The sequence below is a fragment of the Penicillium taxi genome, assembly GCF_028828555.1.
Source record: "Penicillium taxi strain IBT 34144 chromosome Unknown utg000006l_segment0_segment0, whole genome shotgun sequence".
Taxonomy (NCBI): domain Eukaryota; kingdom Fungi; phylum Ascomycota; class Eurotiomycetes; order Eurotiales; family Aspergillaceae; genus Penicillium; species Penicillium taxi.
In genome coordinates, this window is record NW_026643208.1 from 2,076,159 (window position 1) to 2,100,263 (window position 24,105).

The 24,105-nt window shown below is 45.1% G+C and overlaps 10 protein-coding genes across 10 annotated transcripts; 5 read left to right on the forward strand and 5 right to left on the reverse strand.

Annotated features, from left to right (window-relative positions):
- Positions 1-2,746: 2,746 nt before the first annotated feature.
- On the forward strand, positions 2,747-3,075 carry N7495_009870 (uncharacterized protein; the record flags this gene model as incomplete). Its single annotated transcript, XM_057212521.1, has 2 exons — positions 2,747-2,965; positions 3,019-3,075. 2 exons carry the CDS (start codon positions 2,747-2,749, stop codon positions 3,073-3,075), a joined length of 276 nt encoding a protein of 91 aa, XP_057059384.1.
- Positions 3,076-4,363: 1,288 nt separating this feature from the next.
- On the forward strand, positions 4,364-4,730 carry N7495_009871 (uncharacterized protein; the record flags this gene model as incomplete). The annotated part of the gene is made up of 2 exons (XM_057212522.1): positions 4,364-4,606; positions 4,674-4,730. 2 exons carry the CDS (start codon positions 4,364-4,366, stop codon positions 4,728-4,730), a joined length of 300 nt encoding a protein of 99 aa, XP_057059385.1.
- Positions 4,731-4,984: 254 nt separating this feature from the next.
- N7495_009872 (uncharacterized protein) lies at positions 4,985-5,428 on the reverse strand (the record flags this gene model as incomplete). The annotated part of the gene is made up of 1 exon (XM_057212523.1): positions 4,985-5,428. One exon carries the CDS (start codon positions 5,426-5,428, stop codon positions 4,985-4,987), a length of 444 nt encoding a protein of 147 aa, XP_057059386.1.
- A 727-nt stretch (positions 5,429-6,155) lies between these two features.
- On the forward strand, positions 6,156-10,937 carry N7495_009873 (uncharacterized protein; the record flags this gene model as incomplete). Its single annotated transcript, XM_057212524.1, has 9 exons — positions 6,156-6,347; positions 6,408-7,189; positions 7,249-8,717; positions 8,835-8,963; positions 9,082-9,338; positions 9,397-9,560; positions 9,619-9,668; positions 9,852-10,134; positions 10,190-10,937. The coding sequence occupies 9 exons, from the start codon at positions 6,156-6,158 to the stop codon at positions 10,935-10,937; spliced, it is 4,074 nt and encodes a 1,357-aa protein (XP_057059387.1).
- An 872-nt stretch (positions 10,938-11,809) lies between these two features.
- N7495_009874 (uncharacterized protein) lies at positions 11,810-12,178 on the reverse strand (the record flags this gene model as incomplete). Its single annotated transcript, XM_057212525.1, has 1 exon — positions 11,810-12,178. The coding sequence occupies one exon, from the start codon at positions 12,176-12,178 to the stop codon at positions 11,810-11,812; it is 369 nt and encodes a 122-aa protein (XP_057059388.1).
- Positions 12,179-12,210: 32 nt separating this feature from the next.
- On the reverse strand, positions 12,211-13,273 carry N7495_009875 (uncharacterized protein; the record flags this gene model as incomplete). The annotated part of the gene is made up of 3 exons (XM_057212526.1): positions 12,211-12,593; positions 12,696-13,105; positions 13,254-13,273. 3 exons carry the CDS (start codon positions 13,271-13,273, stop codon positions 12,211-12,213), a joined length of 813 nt encoding a protein of 270 aa, XP_057059389.1.
- A 2,965-nt stretch (positions 13,274-16,238) lies between these two features.
- On the forward strand, positions 16,239-17,548 carry N7495_009876 (aquaporin-like protein; the record flags this gene model as incomplete). The annotated part of the gene is made up of 4 exons (XM_057212527.1): positions 16,239-16,551; positions 16,612-16,815; positions 16,876-17,286; positions 17,346-17,548. 4 exons carry the CDS (start codon positions 16,239-16,241, stop codon positions 17,546-17,548), a joined length of 1,131 nt encoding a protein of 376 aa, XP_057059390.1.
- Positions 17,549-18,248: 700 nt separating this feature from the next.
- Positions 18,249-19,336, reverse strand: N7495_009877 (non-structural maintenance of chromosomes element 1 family protein; the record flags this gene model as incomplete). Its single annotated transcript, XM_057212528.1, has 3 exons — positions 18,249-18,494; positions 18,553-19,163; positions 19,222-19,336. The coding sequence occupies 3 exons, from the start codon at positions 19,334-19,336 to the stop codon at positions 18,249-18,251; spliced, it is 972 nt and encodes a 323-aa protein (XP_057059391.1).
- A 1,940-nt stretch (positions 19,337-21,276) lies between these two features.
- Positions 21,277-21,979, reverse strand: N7495_009878 (zinc finger CCCH domain-containing RNA-binding protein; the record flags this gene model as incomplete). The annotated part of the gene is made up of 2 exons (XM_057212529.1): positions 21,277-21,608; positions 21,679-21,979. 2 exons carry the CDS (start codon positions 21,977-21,979, stop codon positions 21,277-21,279), a joined length of 633 nt encoding a protein of 210 aa, XP_057059392.1.
- A 1,098-nt stretch (positions 21,980-23,077) lies between these two features.
- Positions 23,078-23,985, forward strand: N7495_009879 (SDR family oxidoreductase; the record flags this gene model as incomplete). Its single annotated transcript, XM_057212530.1, has 4 exons — positions 23,078-23,117; positions 23,168-23,481; positions 23,529-23,899; positions 23,949-23,985. The coding sequence occupies 4 exons, from the start codon at positions 23,078-23,080 to the stop codon at positions 23,983-23,985; spliced, it is 762 nt and encodes a 253-aa protein (XP_057059393.1).
- Between the last annotated feature and the right edge of the window lie 120 nt (positions 23,986-24,105).

The following is a 24,105-nucleotide window of genomic DNA, read 5'->3' on the forward strand; positions in this document are numbered from 1 at the left end:
GGGTGATATTGCCCCTCCACACACTAGACAATAAAGACGCGTAATTGATTTACAGTCCTTAAGGGGATTATTTGTTTCATAAGCTTCAAGAAAAGCTTGAAGTAGTTGGAAGATTCGTAATTATTACGAGAATTTGTTAGCACCCTAACTTTAAAGTTCGTTGAAATCGAGAACCGCCGGGAAGCCGCAATAGGAACTTGGAACCCCGGCGGAACTCCAGCGCCACAAATATGTACCTATAATGGTAATAATCACTATTTTCAAGAATTTATAGGGCATGGGGAAATTTCTCTCCCAAGTGGCACTGTCTGTTAAATTCTACCTAATTCCTATTTGAGGAGGTTCATTCTCCCGACCGAACTGGTGTACTGATCTACTAGTTCATGCGATTCAAACGTTAGCCGTATAGTAGTTATCTATAAACCGAGATTGGACGGGACCATGAACTAGAAATTGATACCAACAGTAGCTCACTTCATGCGGGAGAACATCCATATGGCGTACTAGTCACTTCTCTTGATATGAGATGATCGGTGAGATTTTGGTGCTGAATTCGCTAAAACCATGTCGAGGAGATTGGCTGTAGTTTCTGACCGTTGTGGCGAAATGATACTGAGAGATGCGCCATTTTTAAGCGAGAGAGATCGTAGCTACTTCGCATGGAGCTAACTTGTTATTGATCACCTGATTGATTAGAGTATGGATCTTATGTTCCTGCTTCCTTTGGTCATCAGCTCAGGCATGGCTAATCAGTAGGGCTGTATATTAGGGTAAAAAATGTGCTTCAAATTTCCTAATTTGATCAACAATGCGCTATGTATCTCCAGATATGATGTTCAACTAGCTAATATGCATGTGGTTTAAATCACATGGCAGGTAGTAATCATAAGATCTTGATCTTATAACTAAACTTGGTGAGAGAAAAAAAATATTCTGATACAGAAGTACACAAAATGTATGTCAATCCATCTAACAATTCCATTTATCACTTGGGCACTGGGACTTTTCCTATCTCAGCTTTTTCCTCAATATTTCCTTCATAAACCTTGGGATCATGTTCATGATTAGCACTGCATATAATCGATTCGATTCCTCGTTATTTTTTGACTTTAAAAGTTCCTTCCCTTCAATTCTGTAGACTACATGGGAAACATAAATCAGCTTCGAGAGAGGGACCTCGGTAGTTCCTTTTGCTGCGGTCAAATCATTTTCATAATTGAAATATATCATGAAAATTTCCGAGTCATTCTTCAGAATTCTAATGTTCTCTTTCATTCAGAGGTTGGTTTTCCAATGCTGTTCTTAATCCGGGGTACAACCTCCATGGAATTAGGCCAGAAACTATATTAGTTCTCGAACCTTGTCTACTACCTAGGTGTACTACCTCTGATAAGTAGTTATACCGGTACCAAGGTAACTAGACCTGGAGAAGTTTCCTAGTAATTTTCGTGATACATAGGTAGTGTTGAAGAATTGGTCTATTTGAATCCAAGACACTACATAGTCCTATGCATCTACCTATTTCTAATAGTTATAATTTAAGACAATTACTATTTTCACTTTGTATCTCTTTGAACTTTTACGCCTCATGAATTACTTTTGGCCATTGGAGACTGATATGAGCTTTTACATAAGGTTGAATCAACCAATATATTAAGTCCAGCAGAGAGGGAATTATTTGATCCTGAAATAGGAGGAGCTAATCGATGATCTTCATTTTCATTGGCTTCAAGTGATTTCTTGGATCATGACTGATACGCCATTTTAGAAGCTGAATACCGCCTGGGCAAGGGTGAATTGGACCAGCTATAGTCTACATTGTAGGAAGAGATAACGCTGGATTGTGAAAACGGAACAGCGCAACCAATTGACGTCACATATTAATCAGAATAAGGTGTTACACGAGGCGATCTCAATTCCTTCGGCCTATTTTGAGCTTGACCTGCACCCAGCTCTGGTCCCCTGAAGATCTTCTTATTCAGGGTCAGTTGGGCTGAAGAATCGATCAAATCAAAGCTCACAGAGACTGAAAAAGCCCCACAGAAGCATTGTGAACTTGGAAAATAGAGAATGATGTCCAATCTAGGGCTAATCAAGAAAGGGCTGGGATGACGGAGTGGCATGCTAAGTTGTATGATCGGCGCATAGCATACCTAGAAATCGTCCATGACAGATAGGTAATTTTCCGTGTTCATTTTTGAATATCGGCGATTTGAACGATTGAATCATGGGCAAACATTAAAAAACATAGGGCGTGTTCGAAATTTGAACCTCAAAAGGAGTTTCCTGGGTAAGAAACTTACTGATATCTTGGTTGTAAACTAGGAACAAACTACATATGGAAAAGCATTGGGAGAGAAGCTTGTCCACTATGAACGTCCCCATTGGCTAGACTGTAGATAAAGTAGCATAAAATGGAGTTTCCTTTCATTAGCGCGCATCCCTGCTTGTCGATCCATATTACTACTCCCCATAATGAAGACCAAGCTTCACATTCTTAGGGTCGATCCCTTCCTCGTGTGTCAAGGGTCACATTCCTCATGTCCTGTAAAAAAAGCCACCCGCATTCATGGCGCCTCTCAAAATGTATTCTTCGCTCAGTGGAATAGTATTTAAAGACAGTCAATGTGCCGCCCATCTCAATCATCATCCCATCAGCATCTCATCCTCTCATCATCCATCCAATCCATTTCATCTCTCTAAACCCCTTTCAATCCCAAACAAAAAAACCTCTCCCACCGCAACTATGCAGTTCATCCTCGCTACCTTTGCTCTCTTTGCTACCGCCTTCGCCGGTGTTCCCCGCGCTGCTGAAGGTGGATCTGTCTGCGCCGCTGGAGAGAGTGTCGTCTGCTCTGGCAACGGCAATGGTGGTCTCATCACCCTCGGCAACGTCGCCCCCGGTCTCCTCGGCAAGGACTGCTCCGGTGGCAGCGTTTACTGCTGCAAGGACAGTGATGTCCAGGTAAGAATATCTTCACTGATTCAAGCATGATTTTGATCTAACCGGTTTCTCAGAGTGGTCTCGTCAACCTCAACGTTGCTCTCTCTTGTACCCTCAACGAGGTCCTTTAAATGGATTCACCTCAAAATTCTCGCATATGAGCCATATTCATCTGTTGCTGCACTTTCGTGTCATTGAATTGGATGCTGCTCTGTCTCGACTGCTGGGTATCATCTGTTTCCACATTTTGCATTCCGTTTTATATGTGGGGTGTCTTTTGACATTACTATGTCATCCTGGTCTCTGCCTTGAGACCTATTAGAACCTAATTTTATCAAACATTCATTTTCTCATCTAATATTTCTATTCATCATACTTTATATCAGTAGTAATCGCTTTTCTCTAAACTTTCATAAAAATATACCAGTTTTGCCACCTATCAAAGGAATAGGTTATTCAAGTTCTAAGAGACAACGAATTTCGTGGGTATAGCCCGTCCTAAGATGTGTGCACTAGGCCAACATCTCACACCTGTTTGTAATAATTAAATCATTGTTAGCTTGTGATCTACGCTTGCAGGCTCGACGATTAATCCCATACTTCAACCGTGGTTGAACTGCTCAATAAAGCTACGTAGTTTTGACGAGTACAACAGACCTTATTTGTGTAATTCCACATCTGTAAGCGTCAGGTCGATAACTATATTTGAAATAACATAGTGGGACATCTTACGGCCTCGCAAGCTCGGAATCTGAGACACTTTTTTTCTATAATGTTGGTTATTTATTTGCGGGCCATGCGTCGTCCATAATTTCTATTATAATAAAATTTCATCTACATAAGACAAAAAACGCCAAATTTAATATGGGTGGAGCTGGGACTGAAGCCACCGGTGTCATACCCCATGGCAAAGACCTAATTTTCTGAATCTCATATCACTCCGATGCATTCATCAGTAGTAGAATGATGGTGCATTGAAAGAACGAAGCAGTCATCTTATCGTATTCAATGGCTGATCTTTTCCGTATAAACGCCCAACCGCCGTTTTCGGAAACTACTCGTTGCTTTTCTACCACAAGAACATCTAAAATTTGACGCTACGAACTGTTGCAGGGCTATTCTGTGACTGCAAAAGGACTATTGTTGCAAAAACATGATTCAATCAAAGATGTTACATCTATTATCGATGCTAGCAGTAGAACCAAATTTGTGCAAGCCCGACAGAAATAAGCTATAAAAGAAGCTCATCTGCAGAAGCTAATCAACATCAAACAGCATTCGTTCATCAAGCAATCAAATAAGTACGAGAACACTTTCTTCCTCAATTATTATCCATCAGCTAATTGTTTCTCTAGTTTCAAGCCAAGGCTACTACAAATCTCCTCCACCACTTCAACCAACTCTCAGCCTCTCGCTAAAATGAAGTATATCGCTGCTTTCGCCACCCTTTTGGTTGCCGCTATGGCCTTGCCTACCACCGAAGGTGAAAAGCCCAATGTGGATGGATCTACTCCTACCCAGATCTGCACCAGCAAGCAGACTATTGTCTGCCAGGACAACGGAAATGGTGGTCTGCTGTCTCTGGGCAACCTCCTCAACGGTGTTCTTGGCAAGAGCTGCTCCGGAGGCAGTGTCTACTGCTGCGAAGGAGATGTCAAGCAGGTATGGCAAAGCTTATACAAAAGTCATATACAAGAACTGAAGAACTGACAAACACCTTAACCTATAGGAGGGCCTAATCAACCTCAACTTGGATCTTTCCTGCACCCTGAACGAGCTTCTATAAGCGTGTTCCCTTTCGACAGGAAACAAGATTGTTTGATAATTATTGCAAAGTGATCTATCCTATCATGTCAGCTTCTAATAATAATGTTGTAATCATTCAATTCAATCAACTGCAATACATATCTCCTGATTTTCTTTTTCTTGGACCTCAAAAGCTAAGTCATGAAGTATACATAACAAGCGACACAGATATATCATCAACACCCTAGAATATCACACTCAAAACTATATCTAGATTTAATTGAATGAGTAATATCAATTTCGACGACCAGGGGGTAGTTGCTGTATCACTTCGGATATGGACAGCTGCGACTGCTTAGCAAAGAGTGCATCAGCAGCAGAGGCCAACAGCGTATGTAAGGGGCTCTCTGAGTTTGATGGCTGGAACAGGAAGAAGACGGTCCCAACTAGAAAGCGAAATGACGCTGTCGACATACTCAGGGTGATGCATTCGAACATGGAAAATGTCACTCCTGGATACATATCCAAAGCGGGAGCTAGAATCACCTTGATGAGAGACTCTGCCCCGTCGATTGAAGATGGATGGAATCGCCATAAATAGCGTACAAGGGTTTCTATGGGCGTTCCAGAGGCATCGAACGTTTCATCAGTATTTGTGATGAGAGAAGGACTAAGCAGCAGATTGACGCTGTGATATAGACCTGAGACTCTGTACTTGAAGGCGCAGAGATATTCCATCGAGCTAGTACCTTCACTAGATCTATATCACTTACTTATTAAAGTTTCTTGAATTTTAATTTTTTACACTTTTCTTCTGCTCAGTTGGGTGCATATCTACCTTGGCTGTCCGCCAAATTTACCACAAGGGTTTAGCTCTTCCTTGGGTCTGCCGTTAGCTTTGTATATGTCATCGTATGGGTATAGATTGGTGAGCGGAGTGTGATGAGGTGTTTGAAATATTTGTTTTGTGTCGAATTTCTTGAGTGGCGGAGCTTGGTTTTAATTTACTTTCCATTTTTACTCTCTTCTCTCACTACGACCACATCCCATCCATCTCCTACAATGGATTCCACCCCAACGACTGAATATACCAAAAAATAAAGCAGAATTATCCATTCAAAATGTGTATGACTGTGCATGACCGTGCATGAATTTGGTTGATGCTCGGCTGTCCGACTTATTTCCGGTGTCTAGCCCCAAACCCCTGCTTAGTGCTTAACGCCATACCCATCAAGCCTTCCAGCGTTATTCCGTGCTTTTTCATGAAATTAGCGTGTCTATTCAGTGGCGCATCCCGCCGCCTTGGATCTTTGATTTCTCAGCACCTTTTGCGCTACTCCGTGTCTCACTGAAGTATCCTCTTGTGTCCATTTTCATGTCGTCGCCTTTCTCCTCATTAGAAACTCCCTAGCCAGAGTATTCAGAAGTAGTTCAACTGATCTCCGCTGTTTGGCAGCACTCCGAAATGCCCTTCTCCCAGAATGGCTCTTTGTTCGACCAAAACAGTGAGCAGTTCGATTTTAATATAGTATTTGAGCAGGCTTTCTTCTCTATTATCCCGTCTATTCTGTTTATAATAGGCGCATCATGGAGGACCACCTCTTTAACCAAAAAATCCATCACCGTCAATCCTTCTGCATTTCGATTTGTGAAAGCTGTATGTATCTTTATAACGTCGTTTTCTCATAAGCATAGTACCTCACTGATGTGATTGCAGAGTGCCATCACAATCTATGCAATCCTTCAAATTGTGCTCGTCATTCTGGCCGCCGCGGGTCATTTCCACGCCACGGCCATGCTCATTGCAGCTTCGGTCCTCAAGTTGCTGGAGGCCATTGCCATTCTCCTTCTGAGCGTCTTTGAGCACACTCGAACAAATCGTCCATCTATGTTGCTGACGGGTTATTTGCTCCTGACGCTTATCCTCGACGCAGCACAGTCGAGGACACTCTACCTGTCATCCACTGTCTCTACAGAGCGCGCCTACAGCAATCTATTTACTGCCGCTGTGGCCGTTAAGGTTGTCATGTTGCTTCTGGAATGTCAGCAAAAGACCAAATGGGTGGAATGGGATAAGAAGATGCATAGCCCAGAGGAAACAAGTGGTATCTTCTCCCTTGGTGTCTTCTTCTGGCTTAACCGCTTGTTCTTGGCGGGATACAAAAATGTCTTCTCTATCAATGACCTCTACCCCCTAGATGGTGCAATGGACCCAACAATACTCCACGAGAAATTCTATCGACACCTGAATATGTCTAGGATGAAGGGTGACAAGTTTGGCCTTACCAAAATCCTCATACGCACCCTTATCGGACCTCTTCTCCTCCCAATTATTCCCCGCTTTGCCCTCCTCGGCTTCTCCTTTGCTCAGCCGCTTTTTATTGAAGGACTTCTCGACTACCTCTCGCGGGGTAAGCCCAACCCCAACTATGGATATGGCTTCATTGGCGCCAGCTTTTTCATCTACGCCGGAATTGTGGTTAGCTGGGCCTTTCACCGGTAAGTCTTACAGGACTACTATCGAGTGAATCCTTTCAGGTTCCACTAACACATACAAGCTATTATCATCATCGCATGCGCACTATGCTGAGATCAATTCTCGTTACTGAGACATTTGTCACGGCCATAAAGGCTCGCATTGGAACTAATAACGATAGCGCTGCACTAACTTTAATGAGCACCGATATTGAGCGAATCAGGATAGGCTTCCGACAGCTACATGACATCTGGGCAAGTCTGATCCAGGTGGCGCTTTGCGCGTGGATGTTGGATAGGGAGCTGGGTGTTGTATTCGTCGCCCCCATCGGGCTGGTTATCCTCTGTTTCATTGGCCTTGTTATTCTCATGAACTTTATCGGAACTGCGCAGAGGAGATGGATGTCTTTAGTCCAGAAGCGCGTTGGTTTGACAGCTACTGTTATCGCCAGTATGAAAAACCTCAAAATATCCGGCCTTTCTTCGTCTGTTGGCACCTTTTTGCAGAGAATTCGCGTCGAGGAACTCACGGCGGGAGTCCGTTACCGTAAGATCTACGTCGGGGCGGCCCTGCTTGGATTCATTCCACTGCTCATCGGCCCGGCTTTGGCGTTAGCATTTACCCAGACTAAACTGAACTCGACAAATGTATTCACTAGCCTTTCTTTCTTGACCCTGATGACGCAGCCCTTGTCGCAAATTTTCCAGAATATTCCCGAAGTCATCTCTGCCTTAGCTTGCATTGGCCGAATTCAAGCTTTCATGGAATGCGAGACTCGTGAAGACTATCGTCAAGTCGCAGCTTTCTTTGAGAAAAACTCTGAAACGGGTTTACTCAACAGTGAGCTGTTCTCTGATACTGAAGTGATCATTGAGAATGGAAGCTTCGGCTGGGAACAAGACAAATTCGTCCTGCAAGACACTAATGCTAAGATACCAAAGTCTTCACTTACCCTTGTTGTCGGGCCCGTTGGCTCGGGCAAGTCGACGCTTTGCAAGGCGCTACTTGGAGAGATTCCCTTTCATCGAGGCAGAGTCACACTGCGCACGAGGGCTCCATACGTCGGATTCTGCGACCAGACTGCGTTTGTATTGAACGGAAGTATCAAACAAAATATCATAGGCTTCTCTCCGGTGAATGAGGACAGGTATGCTGAAGTCATTGAGGCGACAGCGCTCGCCTTTGATTTTGATAGCCTGCCACAAGGCGATGAAACAAACGTGGGTTCTGACGGAATATCCCTATCTGGAGGCCAGAAGCAGCGCATTTCCCTGGCACGTGCCCTATACTTACAGACCCACTTCCTTGTTCTCGACGATATATTCAGCGGCCTGGATGCGGATACCGAAGAGCAAGTCTTCCGCAAGGTATTTGGACCGGAAGGACTATTGAGAAGTCGCCAAACCACCGTCTTGCTCTGCACACATAGCGTTCGACACCTACAGGCGGCAGACTATGTCATCGCCCTTGAGGACGGTAGGGTTAGCGAGCAGGGCACGTTTGACACACTAATGTCTGGTGATAGCTACATCCGCCGCCTTAAGGTGAAGGGTTCATCCGAAAGCGACGTGATGTTGGACGGACCGAGCATCAAAAATACTGCAAATGAATCTTCGTCACCGGCGGACAGGATAAAATGAACAAAGCTTACCGTTGCCCCAAATGTAGACTCGTCGCGGCAAGTTGGAGATGGCACCGTCTATAAGGAGTATATGAAAAGTATGGGATGGCTGCTCGCAGGGTCTGCCATTTTTTTCTCCTGTCTCTGGGGCTTCTTCTTAAACTTTTCCACTATCTGTAAGTACTTCCCATTTTTGTATCCCCAATGCATTTCACATTATAAGCTAACAGCGTACTACAGGGCTCACGTACTGGGCTGACGACTTGAAATTACAACACCCAGCGCACTAATCAGCGTACTGGGCCGGTATCTACGCGCTGTTTCAGATCAGTGCCTTGGTTTCGCTCCTACTACTTGGTGCCTCAATTTGGATTTTCTCCATCAAACGCGCTGGCGCAAACTTGCACGACGACATTTTGAAGACACTTTTCCGAGCGCCACTCAGTTTCTTCGCTGAAACCGATATTGGGGTTACAACAAACTTGTTTTCGCAAGATTTGAATCTCATTGATACAGAGCTGCCAGATGCCACACTCAGCACGCTCTTCTCGGTAAGCCATCACATGATCATTAAAAGCCTTTCTCCCAACATCTAACATGAATTAATAGATAACCCAAGTTGTCGGACAAATGGCTGTTATGGTCACTTCGGCTCCCTACTTGGCCATCACCTTCCCATTCCTCGCCGCTCTACTATACGTGCTACAAAAGTTCTACCTACGCACGTCAAGACAACTTAGATTGCTCGACTTGGAAGCCAAGAGCCCGCTATAGTAAGTGAAAGGAGCATAGGGTCATATATACTCACTGTCGCTACTGACACACATTTAGTACCCACTTCCTTGACATTGTTAGGGGCATCACAACCCTACGGGCATTTGGTAGGGACAGCTACCCCATCCCCAACGCATTCGTTCAATACGCTATTGTTGCTAACGCAAGGTGCATAGGCTTTATACGCGAAGATATTCAAAAGAATGCCTATCTTCTCACCTCCAGCCAGCGACCATCATATCTTCTTCTTATGATCCAGGAATGACTAAATGTCGTTCTGGACATAATAGTCATGCTGCTGGCAATAGGGCTGACAACATTTGCCGTGCGCGTCCATTCCAACACTGCTTTTACTGGTGCTGCTTTGTATAGTCTTTTGAGCTTTGGAGAGAACCTTGCTGGCATTGTTCTGTTTTGGACGAAGCTTGAAACTTCACTTGGCGCAATTGCCCGACTCAAGACGTTTAACGACACGGTTAAGCCCGAGGACAAGGATGTAGAGGATATTCACGCTCCCGAAGACTGGCCTCAGCGCGGCGTGGTGGAACTGAAAGGCGTTTTTGCAAAATATGGGTAAGTATTTCAAACCATATACTAGAAGACGCGGCGCTAACTTTCTTATTGGCAGAAAGGATCATGATGACGCGACTACGAGCTTTGCTCTCCGCAATATCCAGCTCACCATTGACTCTGGAGAAAAGATTGCTATCTGTGGTCGTACCGGCAGCGGCAAGTCCAGCCTCGTTGCTCTGCTTCTGAAGCTTCTCGAGCCAATATCCACCACAGCGGAGAATGTTTTCATCGACGACTTGCCACTTCATCGGCTGAACCGATCTGATTTACGCCAGCGCATCATAGCAGTGCCCCAAGAAGCCGTCTTCTTGCCAGATGGGTCTACAGTTCAGAACAACCTTGATGTTGCTGATGAGGCCACACCCAAGGAATGCAAGGCCGTACTCGAATCTGTCGGCTTGTGGAACTTTGTCGAGGAGCGAGGTGGCTTAACTGCTGCAATAAACGCCTCAAGCTTCAGCGCCGGACAACGGCAGCTACTCTCATTTGGTCGCGCCCTACTCAGACGATCCGTTCGCGAGCGCAAATTTGGGGCTGATAGGAAGCTGGGTGGTATTCTCATTCTGGACGAAGTCAGCTCAAGCGTAGATCGAGAGACGGAACGCATCATACAGGAGACTATTAGGACTGAGTTCCAGAACTACACAGTCATTGCGGTCAGTCATCGACTAGACACGATTATGGACTTTGATAGAGTGGTAGTCATGGATACCGGCGAGATTGTGGAAGTTGGCAAACCAGTTGTGTTGGCGCAAGAGGCTAGAAGCAGGTTTGGTGATCTAGTAAGAGCAGGAAACAAGTAGTTCTGATAATATTGATGCGGTTCTCAGTATAGCTAGTAGGATAGGGGAGTAGAAACACGTTCAGGGCCAAAATTTGTAGTCCAACCTTACATACCTAGGTATATTTTGAACTGAATGTCTCATTTCGTAGGTATTCATCTCAAATGTGCATTAATAGAATGTAAAAAAAAAAAAGATAAAAAAGAAAAATCAATCTTTTAAAGTGTGTTCCATGAAACCTTGGGATTGATTCATCCTATATGCCTACGATACCCTGCGTGGAGTTCAAAATGTCGCCAACCAAAGTAGTTAACTCAGCATTAATTAGACTCTCCAGTATGCGACCCGGAATCTTGGCGGCCTCCTTAGCCCAATCTGCGTCAATCTTTACAATGTTGAACTCAAAGTCAGTCTTGATACCATTCCCATTGGAAAACAAATACCAGTCCAGTAAGTAGTTATGCTTCTGTTTGTCCTTGAACATCCAGCTAGTCGAGGTCCGGGGCATATCCAGGAAGCACAGAACATTAGTAGTGCTTGTAGTCGGTCTAGCGCACAGAGAGTCGGGAAGGGAGGCCGCCACGCGTCAAACTCCATAATGTCAAGCGTCAGATTGTGCAAATCCGACAGCCACTCCCCTACCGTCTTGCCCAAGGGAAAATCCGTGCTATATGGCGATTTACCTATGACAGGGCCGACGACAGCTTGCGCTAGGGGCCAGGGCACTGTTCGTCCTGAGAGACTGATGGAGAAACTAACACGGTCTCACCCGCTTATCTTGCTTAGGAACAACGCCCATGCTGCGTAGATCATGGTGGTTGCAGTGATGGCCTGCGAGGACGCTGCCGCATTAATATCGGACTTGGTGAAGTTGATGGGTGAGTTAATAATCTTCAATTCATAGTAGTTGTCCACAGGCGGTGTCTTGGGTGCGGGAAGTTGTAATACGGATGTATTCGGTAGCGGTCCGAGAATCCTTTCGAATCTAGTAATTGCCGTCGGTTGGTTCTGCTGCTTGTAGTCACCATGAAGCGGGCAAAGTCGGCCCATCGAGTGCCCTGAACCACTGTCTCGCCCCTCAGAGCGCTTTCCACATCGCGGAATAGAATGGCTATTGAGAAGACTTCACCTAAGATGTGGTGGGTGCGTGTAATGAAAGCAATGTCCTTACAGTCGGGGACAGTGATAACAGTGACATTAAAGTAAGGAGCCTCGATGTCAATACGAGCGATGTCTTTGATTGCCTGAAGAGCATTGTGCATTGTCTTGCTCAACCAAGATGGCGCTCTCAAAATCATTCTGGGGTGCACTTCCTTCCAGTTGAGGCATAGGCGACCGAGATCAGACAGAGAGAAGTCCCCTGCACCAAGGCGGGTATGGAAGATACTGTGGGCGGATAGCGCCGTGATGAAAGCATTATGCAGCTCGCCCATGTGGGGATAGCAAGACGATCTCCGACGTATCTGGCTGTTCCGATGAGGGCGCCGAAATCTGGATTGTCGAGTGACCTGAAAAATCCTTTTTGCACATCAGTGGCAAATTCTGGACCAGTTGTATAGTCTTCTGGTCCTTTTGCCTTGTGAATGACGGCAACGACCTTTTCTAGCTCTCCTATAGTGTCTAAACGCAAGGCCTGGATAGTAACAATCGAGTATCCGTACGTTTTGAGGCGGCTGGCTAGCTAGATGGATGTCAAAGAGTTCCCGCCTAGTCGAGTAAATGATGAGCTGCTGTTTATATACTTGGTAGGAACTTGAATAGTCTTAAAGAAGGCAAGACGTAAGGCATTGTGGGCAGACAGCTCCTTACCTTCATCCTCCAGGCCTTCGTCTTCGTGCGAGAATCGCTCATCCAGCTGCACAGAGAGGGCGCGCTTGTTGATCTTGCTGTTCACTGTCAAGGGGAAACTATCCAGGGCCACAATATTGTCTGGGACCACAAAAGGGTCGTATTGCTGCCGGAGGAAAACACAAAGCTCGTCAATATTCACAGTGGAGGGTTGGACAAAGCCAACCAGTTTCTCTCGCCACATCAGAGCGACGGCGACACGTATAGTTGGAAAGCTGAGCAATGTCGGGCCGACCTCAGTCTCGATGTTAATCAAGAATCCTCTGTTCTTGACCAGATAATCTGTCCGTCCAGCCCACACAAAGTTTCCGTCTTCGATACTCTCAGCAAGGTTACCAGTCCTGTATCACCGCTCACCATTCCACTGAATGAACTTGGCAGCTATCAACTTGGCATTATTGAAGTAGCCGGCCGCTAAGTTGGGGCCACTTATTATAGTATAAGACAGTGTAATGAAGCCAATGAGATTTCAGAAGAATCAGCCGTGACAAGCTGTAAGTTGAAGCCATTTTATCATGCAGAATGCCTAAATCACCCTTTGAGAGATGGCGAGATCGTTTCTATTTTACTACTATAGTGATTAGTTCTCTACCCGAGGGAATTACCATTTTGCTGCACTGGAGCACCGCCGGAGCACCGCCTTTATCTCATATTCCCGGGCCGTCTTGAGTAGGTCGTATGAGGATACCTGTTAGTTTATTTTGCTCTATCTGGTGTGCTCGAGATGGCGTCTTTTAGGTGGGTCCGTGTTATACAACACTGGTCGCTAGGTATGTTTACTAAATAGATGCTCGATCTTCAAGTCATTGATTCGCAACAGTACTGTTGCCTGTTGCCTTTAGTCTTCAAAGGGCCCGGGTCGACACAATAGACTGCGTAGGATGTGCTAGATGGTGCACCAAGTCAGGCAATAACCGAGTATTCCCCTCCTTGTAGGATGGTTGTCTTCAATACGAAACGATTCATGAATGTTGTGAATGAAATGGTAGGTTTCAAGTAACAATGTATGGATTGAACGTGAGGAGCTAAATACATGTGTGGTAATTACTGTCTTTATATATTTAGACTATCACTGATGAGCTGACACGTGATAATTGCCTGCTGTCAACTTTTAGAAGGAATTGACCATAGATGATTTAATTGATTGATTATACAAGAAGGGAGAAACCCTTTTCTGAGCGCCTAAAATAAAGCAAACAGTGCAAACAACCATACAAGTGTGCGATATGCGGGAAGGAAAAGTGTTGATTTTGTTAGCGTCTTGGCGTTGAATATCAATCTGTCGCGTTTATACCAAGTTATATGCATCGTCCGCATATTGTGGTTAGCCCTAGCTTCATTAATTAGCTTCTGAGTTCGAGCTCTTTTTGACTGACTATCAATATTTTATAATGAAGGTATTAAAGTAAGATATTGTCGGAAAATTGGCATGTTGGTGCCTGATTCCCAAGACATCAATAATCGACACATTGATCATTCCTGGCGATTCTACTTGTTGTATCTTTATCAATCTCCTATTCGTTGACTAACGACTAATTATATAACTATTTAAATAAATAAATAACTAGTTAAGACATCAATATGTTGTGGGGAAATGGCTAACCGGATTAGTCAGTTAGGGCTTCGGATTAATTTTTATAAAAATAATCATGAAACATCAATGGCGGAAGTTCACTTTGACGTAACTGACATCTCTATCGAGAGATACAATATTGAACCTCTTATTAAGACTAGCAAGATACTGACTAGCTTGTCACGACTTACTGTGACGGCTTCACTACCAAGGTAGTCCGGTACTAGCTACCTCCCGGACCCGGATAGTTAGGCTCAAGTTAGGCTCTCCACTCCAGCCTCCCGCTTTTTTCTCCCCTGTAGCCTTCTCCAGTGACGCAAGAACTTGAAGGAGGCTGTATCCGAAACGAGCAGATACCTTGTTTTGTCACTGCTAACATGAATTTTCTTCCGAAGCACCGATGGCATGGACCGAGAATCGAACTTATTCCTTAGTCCCTCTTCCTCCATCCTTGCTTACTGGTCGGGTATAGCTCCCAATGCAGACCGCCCTTCATGATAACCGACCTAGAAGCCTCATGCCTTTTCAAAGCTAGCCATATAAGGAGCAAATCTGCGATGACGCGAAGAGGACTGCATTGCTTACTGACACACGGACCCGAAGGATTGCAGATTCAGCCATTCATCTACACTCCATCCCGGAACATCCTCCAGATCGAGAGATCAGATTTTCCAGATGAGATTCTCCAATCGAGAGCCAAAATTATCGTTGAGGCTAAATAGGAGCTCCGGGAATGATTCGGCCGCTTGATGGATATGTTTGCACGTCACCGATATCTGAAGGAACGGTATAATTGTTTGAATTACGAAGTATTACGGGGCGATGGGAGTGACTCGGCCGCTCCATGGATCTATGTTCACGTCACTAACGGCAGCAAAAGGTTCTTCTAGAAAAGATCTCCTCGCTGGCGTAGATCCACTTGAAAAATTGTTTGACATCATCCGCCCTTATTAATGGTGGATTCTCGCGCTATAATTTGCAGGCCGACCATGCTTTGTATCAGGTAGAGTGCATAAAAGAATCCGGCTCCAATTAGATACCTTGACGGACTAGTATGACCCCGCGACAACGTCGGTGGCCCCGCAATCTTCCATACTTCGATGATAGTGACATTGTTGCCGAGCAAACGTTTTGACCCGATCTCGATACATCATTCTCTATCGGCTCAAAATCTGATTTTTGCGGACAGACGTGTCCCACCTCTACTTGAAACACGGCTTCCATTAAATCCTGATTTATTTTCTGCAGGTCCCTTGAGCAGACAAATGGGCCCAAGCTATCCTTTTAAATTTGCTTGAATCGCTCCCACTTGTATAGATCCAACGGGCATATTTTCATGCTCAATGTCATCTTTAAAACGAACTCAGTCTCTCACCACAGGTTCTCGTCCACTGCCATCAATCGCACAAGTGCATAGTGCTATGGCTACTCCATCTGCACCGCGAAATGGGCACCTTCCTGGGACACCAGAAGGCCAACAGGCACATTATCCAGCGCCCAATAGTCAAACCCACCCTGCCACAATGACTTCTCCCGCTCCAATGTCTCCAGGGTCCAGCCAAAATCACTCTTCCACTCCAATGCCTGCTCCAACTGCGATGTCTCCCACTTCTGCGCAGTATCAAAATAGCTACCCACAGTACAATCAGCCCCCTGAAACCTCCCCTGGTCTTGTGTCGGCAATGAGTCGATCAAATTCTCTCCCTCCCCTCAATCAACGGATACCCAGACAGGCCTCGATGCCGAATGTAGGAACAGCAAGTCAGAACCAGGATATTCCCCCAATGCCTCCACTGGTAAATCCATCAGGGAGCACCAACTATGGTCCAATGCCTCCTCATGCTCAGCCGCGTTATCAATCATATCAGCCATCATACCAGCCACCTTATCAAGAGCCTGAGATGTACGATGGCCAGCAGCAGCCTATCCATATGACTGAACCTGTATATGATAGGGCTGCTTACCCTCGCAAGCCATCCCTCTCGCAAGATCCAGGATCAGGCCCTATGCGCAAATCAACATCTGTGCGCAGTCTCCGTTTTGACCCGAAAAGACAATCCTACCATTTCGATGCACTATCAGACATTGAAAGTTTGAGTGGAACACACACTCGTACAGACCACAGCTTGGCTCCCATCATGCGGGAACAGACGCCTCAAGAAGAGATCCTACGAATGCCATTGACTTGGTGGATGAACTCGAATGCTAAGAACCGTAAGTCACGGTAGTGAGTCCTATATTTTACTTGCTTTAATAATACTGATGGCGATGTAGACTTTGTTGCAGTCATTGGAGAGTTTATGGGAACAACAATGTTCTTGTTCTTTGCATTTGGTGGTACTGAAGTAGCCAATATTAACGCGGGCCCTACCACTGCTACTAATAACGGATTCAGTCCTGTTGTACTATTTTACATTTCTTCTGCTTTTGGTTTTTCTCTCATGGTCAATGTTTGGATTTTTTTCCGAATTTCAGGAGGTAAGACTGCCTTACACGTTTATACCCCTTATTAAGCTCTCAATATTAACTCTATACTAGGCCTTTTCAACCCTGCAGTCACACTTGGCATGTACCTGACCAAGAGCATGTCCATGCTTCGTGCTTTCCTCCTTATAGGTGCCCAAATATGTGGATCCATGCTAGCCTCAGAGCTTGTTCACGCCCTCCTGCCCACAACATTCAATACCCGTACCACTCTTCGCACAGACACGTCGCTCGCGCGTGGTGTCTTCATCGAGGCCATTCTTACAGCCGAGCTGGTGTTTACAATTTTCATGCTGGCCAAGGAAAAGCACAAGGGTACATTCCTGGCCCCTATTGGTATCGGTTTTTCGCTATTCATCTGTGAATTGACCGGTGTTTACTACACTGGTGGTTCTTTGAATCCAGCAAGAAGTTTCGGGCCTTGTGTTGTCAATGGTGTTTGGGATAAGGAACACTGGATCTACTGTAAGCTTCATCCATACCCTCTTTCTTTGGAGTAAGATTTGCCTAACACAACAAAATAGGGGTGGGCCCTGCCATCGGCGCAATCATCGCAGTCTGTTTCTACCGCCTTATCAAGATCCTTGAATACGAGGTTGCCAATCCAGGCCAAGATGCAAAGAGCGAAATAGAAAGCAAAGTTGAGCAGGCGATGGTGCCGCGCCAGCATCACCATAATTCTTCCATCCGAAGCCAATCTCGCCCTGGCAAAGAAGAAGCTTTATGACTAGCCGAGTAAGATCAGTCTATTATCATATCGTTATTTCTGTGACTGACACTGGTGTGAAAAATAGCCAGAGAGAACTTGAGCACTTGAGCTTGAATTCAAGACGACCGTCAGTGAGCTCGATGCAAGCTCCATATCACTACTATGCGCGCCGGAAGCAAAAATAATTGGCCTTTGAGACACTAACGACGAACTACGTCGATATTATTCATAGCAGCACAGTCAATAGTTTGAGAGATGCGGGTCAAAGCTCGCAGATCCGAAGAAATATTGGGATATTGAGGAATTAAAAGGATGTAGGAGACGAATGAATGACGAAACAATGATTTACGATGTGCCCGGGAAAACAGCAGACGGGGAAAACAAGTTAACAGCAAGAATACAGCCGGAAAAGACGTGGCCCCTGAGTCCCAGCACATTTGGAATTTTTAATAATTGCATCTTAATTTTGAATAATCAGTTCATGGCGTACACATTTTTCGAGTTCTTCCTCTCAATACGTCGTATTATTTGAGATATCGGTTGACCCTTCGATGATCACTGTTCCCAACATAATTTTGATCTTCGTCGACTGTAAATCCGTGAAATTGGACATGCTTTTAGTCTAGTCTCGGCATTGGAGAATCAAGACTGAGACAGAGACTAAGACCTTCTGTAGTATAACTTTGTGCCTGAAATGCACCCGAAAATCGATGAAATTTCATCCCTCATCTTCCTCAGATTCCTCATCAGACCCGTCTGCTTGACTATTTTGATTCAGGGAAACTCTCGGCCGCGGAGTATTTGTAGTTTTCTTGAGTGCCATAGCTCTCTCACCCACAAACATATTACCAGGCCAATCTTTCTTGCATTTAGGGCAATTTTCGCTCTTTTGAATACGGAAGAAGTTTCGCATGCAGTGATCATGTAGTCGACCCGTACATTCACGATCCGCACAACGTTGACCCTAGATTCAAATCAGTCAGGCCCATTGTTCAAGTGAACAACATCTGAGAGATACATACCACAGTGACAATATCCCTGCAGGCACTGCAGAACTTAATTCGGTTCATTTCTCGCCCATCCTCGGTCTGATTGTACTCCATTACGAGCCAACCACGCAGCTCCATGAGTCCTCGTGGAGTCAAGCTGTAAAATTCCTTTCTGCTCTTCTGGAGCCAGCCTTCTGAGACAAGGTTTTTTAATGTAGTTTCGGCTTGAGGAAGTGTTAGATTCTGTGCTGTTACGCCTTGGTTCGGCTGCACTGCGGTATTCCCTGTTCGGCGTCGGTTGGGGTCGCTAATTCGGGCCAGCTGAACCGCCTCCATTGAAGGAATCACCATGCCCTCCTTTATCCGATCATTATTTGTGATGAACATGCCGTCAAGAATGCGCTTGACAAAGGCGATTTCGTCGGCGGAGTACGTAGTCGCGAGCTGGGTCAAGGGATCACTGGTAGTATTGACTAGGGCATACACCCGTGTGGGTGAGATATCTTCATCCTCTTCATGATTTATAGCTTGGTTTAACGAGCTTCTGATCTCCAGGTCAAAGGGCGATATAGCAGCATTGGCAAGTGAGATGTAGGAGGAGAGATGTTCTTCGGTGATATCGTTTACGTTGATAGTGCGATTCTCTACTCGGTGTACGCGATTAGAAAAGCAGCAAATTCTTCGCGGGGTATAAAGATATACCTTTCACTGTGGAGATTGCTGCTAAGATAGGTTGCGCCTCTTCGAAGGTCATGGATGAACGCGCCATGAAGGCCTGAAGAAATGCACGGTTGCTGTCGTCATAGCTGCCAGACATGCTGTCAGCCCAAATATGATCTCTTTATAAAAATCCGAATCCAATCTCAAGATTCTAGGGAGCAGAGTGGTTTGCAGACTCTGGAATCGCGAGATAAAGAAAGTGAACGCGAACGCGGTTGTACGCGATATGTGGGGCTGACGAGACAAAGGCTGAAAGAACTATTTACATTTGGATTATTGACTGACATTTTAGAGAACCTGAAAACAGCATTGATACGTACTAACTTTTATTTTTTTAATTCTACATATGGCTTGTACTATATGTGATTATTCTCAAGTCTCAAATTTCCATATTTCTTTGTACAAATGTTGAGCTTCTGTTCGACGTCATCTCATTTTAGATAAGATAGATCATGTGACATACGAACATATCAACCCGAAACTTGACCGTTCAATAGTTAGTCAAATGTTGACAAAAAAATGATTTTTCTATCTAGTGGTAAGAATCTGCTAAAAGCACGCCCGCTGTGGATCCTAAATGAGTACAAATAACCTCCCTTCTCTTATAGACTGACGAAACATTTAACCTCTTCGCTCTACTCCCAAGTGCCCGGTAATGGTGCGGAGAATCTAAAGATTATGCGAGGGATCAAATAAATCATCTTTCTATTGACGCAAGAAGAGCATCCGCACATGGCCTTATATAACGGCTGTACCGGAACAGATAGAATTGTCCAGCTGTCTTTTCTTGAGAATTGTGAAATATTCTCATAGGTAATGAGATGAAATTTCTCCATGCATGTCATCATCCAGATAATGCAATATCGACCTATTACAAAGGATAAAGCAGCCAATGAAACAGAAGAAAACGACCATCGCCGTACAATACTCTATCAATCCGAAATCAATAATTGCACAGCGCCAGCGTGGCCAGAGAAATCAATCATTGAGATCTATCTACATAAGGTCTTCTTTAGCATTAGCGGAACCCAGTGTCAGGAACCAGCACGGAAATCGCAAAAGAGCATCTAGATTAATGGCTAAGAAACTTAGATATTGTCAACGAAGATGGAATCACAAGGGCAGTCACTATGGTTTATTCCCTTCCAACAAATTCCTCACATTGGAGAATCTGATAGTACATCATGAGATCGATGGGATAGCGGAGATCAATGCCCACATTGACTATGTGCTAACCAGATACCTGCCGGCCACAAGTGTCTATATGCCGGCCAGGGAGTCACCAGACACTAGACGTTCCACGTTTCTACCTGGGTATAGAAGTAGCTTTTCGGGTAAATATCAGTTCAAGTTTTGGTTTCCATCGTACTTAAGGCTTGCTACCGATAGGAGTGAACGGGTCCTTAAATTTGTTTGTTACCTTTTCAAACTCTTGATCGCTAGGGCGCCGATGTCCTCTCGAGGTCGACAAGATATCTAATCTAATCTACTCCTGGCCAGGTGACCTGGTTACAGATGCCATCAGTAGTGAAGACACGCAACCTTGGAAGCAAGCTGTGCTAAGATATCGGCTGGGCTTCACGCACCGGTAAGCAGTACAGGTAGAACTGTGGAGAGTAAATTTGTGTCAAAATTGAGATTTGACTCTATCAGTCATTTTTGGATATGAATCGACCACCTAACGAATGCGAAATACTAGGTAATACATGAACACTTGAAGATTCAGTTCACTTCTCAGGAAAATTCATGTTAGAAGCTTGATTCACTTGCCGATTTGATTCATGAGGCAAGTGAAGAATGGGAATCAGCAAGATAAAATGCTAGAAGCCAAGCCCCCAGACGCTTCATTCAAAAGATGTGGAATGAACGGACCCACAGAGACCAAAACAAAATGCTAGAAGACGAGCTCCTAGACGCTCCACGCAAAAAATGTGGAATCAACAAACCAACCAATCAGATCAACGCCAAAGATCATTAAACCAGATCAGCAGAAAAGTATTCAGGAGGTAGAAACAAACACTTTTGCCAGCCAAACACCTAATATCTCCGCCGAGCTGGCTCTGGGCTCGGGCTGCGAGAAACACTGCGGGGATCACGACCTCTTTCCTTCAACCATTTCAACGTGCTCAGTCGGAGCTCTCGGTCAAGCTCCGGGGATGGATCTTTTCGGTGGATAAAGTTGCAGAAGCCTCCGCGCACACATCCTTCTGGTCCGCTATTGAGGCGACAACAAGCTTCTCGGAAATCCGTAACCGGTGATAACTCGCAGTAAATCGGTCGCGCAGCATACCAGCGGGAGTTAAGCGAGTCGCAGGCGTTTTGCGCATCTTCTTCATATTTGAATCGGGCGTAGACGTTACCAATGAGGTCTGCAGGAGAATGATGTTAGAAAGTGATGCGTCATATTAAGGATAAATTGAGAACGATTGGAAAACCCACGGTCATTGTTGTTGTCGCAAACAACCAGCTCTTCGATCTCGCCGAACTTGCAAAATTCACACCACAAGTCCTCGTAAAAGGCATCAAAGTGATTCTGCAGTTGGCTGGGGTTCATCTTGTTCTTGGGATCGTATGCCGGGTTCTGGTACATGTTGGGCATCAAGATAGTTTGCGAGTAGGAAGGCTTGACATGCTTTCTGGAACAGCGGTCACCGTGACGGCATGCGCCGATCTTGTAGTAAAACGAGCAGTTGACCTTGTCCTGTTCGGTACCGAAAATGGAAGCAAGGTAGTTGGCCATTGCGAATGGAAAGCTTCGAAGGAGCTGACTTGTATGATGAGATGGGTGAATCAAACGGAAGAAATAGAAATGCGATGATGAGGGCAATATGGTGGGGCTTAATTGTGGGAGACGCGACGAGGAAAAGAAAGGCCGAGGTGCGATACATTTCGAGGTGTTATTGGATAAGGAATAACAATATTCCGGCATATCGGTTTATCAAGCAGTAATCACTAAGTACCTTCGAGAATGATCATTAATAATTCAATACCTAGTTGAGCCTGACTTTGAGCGCCCCTAATAAGGCGGTCGCAACTATAATAGTAAACCCTCGCCCGGTAGAGGAAATATGATAAGTCTAGTGACCTATGTACCAACTTTCGTCTAATAAACATGATATCCTTAGAATAGGTGCTATAGGGAATTTATTATCTAGGCATCAAGAGAATAGAGTATGGCCCCGGTCTCACTTCTCGAATATTTACTTAAATTTGCTCACATCAAGGTAATAAGAAAGTTTTGCTGACATGGAGATATTACTAGCATTGAGATGAGGCTTGGAGAAGCGAAATTAGCATTATAGTAAGCCAGTGATCTGTAATAAGCTCAGGTTACAGTAATAACTCACTTCAATACGAGATATAGGGACCTGGGAAGGGCACAGCCCTTAAGCTCTAGGTGAACGCAGCAAAGGCCTTGATACCATGGCGGGCCTCATAGCGGGCCCTGGAGGACGGCTAAATCATGGATGAGCTGCACCATAAATGAAGTACCGACTATATAGGCACTTTTCGGGGGAATCCATATTTATTTTAGAGCTTTGTCGAAAGGTGTACAGAATACTTGACGCAGAAGAGACTAAATGGATTAAGAAACTTCTAGGTCAATAGATGCGGATCTATACGCATAATCGATACGTATTGTCTCTTCAATTATTTGAGCCTTGGAAATAGAATGTAGATAGAATGTAAATATTGAATCCTTTCATTTGGAGCTAATTCAGAGTAAACGGAGTATTAAAACATCCATGCTAACGTCATTTGGTGGGGCGTGAGACCATACAGCGGAGCAGTCCCCCGATAAACAACTCTCTCACTGACAATCCTCACAGGTTTCGACATGGCAGCTAAAACCATCATCGTCACGGGCGCATCCAAGGGTAAGAACCCTCCCAGCCTCAATATCTTGCTATACTCATAGCCCTTCTAGGAATTGGCCTTGCGGTAACCAAATATCTGCTCTCATCACCCCAATCCCACAATGTGGTAGTAGTGGCCCGTAGCGTCGAGCCTCTCCAGAAACTCAAAGAGCAGTATGGCACACAGGTCGAGGTTGTGAACGGTGACCTCTCGGACTTCTCTCTAGCACAAAATGCCGTGGATGCCGCCATAAAGACCTTTGGCCAGCTCGATGGACTGGTTCTTAACCACGGCATTCTAGGCCAAGTCGGCAAAGTTTCTGATACCGACCCCGAGCAATGGCGCCAGGGCTTCGATGTCAACTTTTTCAGCTTGGTTGCTTTCGTAAGTTGGTCCGCTATCAAACACTCGACAGTTCTAACATAATTCAGGCCAAGGCAGCCCTGCCTGCTCTTCGCCAGTCCAAGGGCAAAATCATCTTCACTTCTTCTGGTGCAGCGGTATCAAAGTACCGTGGCTGGGGTCTGTATGCGGCAAGCAAAGCAGCCATGAACAATCTCGCTCAAACACTAGGCTCTGAAGAGCCAGATGTCACATCTATCTCTATTCGGCCTGGCATGGTCGACACTGAAATGCAACGTGAGCTACGAGAGGTGCATGGTGCAACTCTGGATGCTGAGATGCACTCTAAATTTACGACTGTCCACAAAGACGGCAAGCTTCTCAAACCAGAGCAGCCAGGACATGTCATAGCCAAGCTGGTGCTTGAGGCACCCAACGGGTTTACTGGCCGTTTCCTATCGTATGTTCTACAACCTACAAGTATTGGATGATTCTAACAGAAGGAACAGGTGGAATGACGAGGAGCTCAAGGATTTCCAGGAATAGAATGATGATTTTTTTTTTTCAAATATACCTACGAGATGGGGCATCTGTGATACTAGATAACAATCAGCAACTGCTGACAAAACTTCATGGATTTAAAGAATTTTCATGAATAAAATTGTA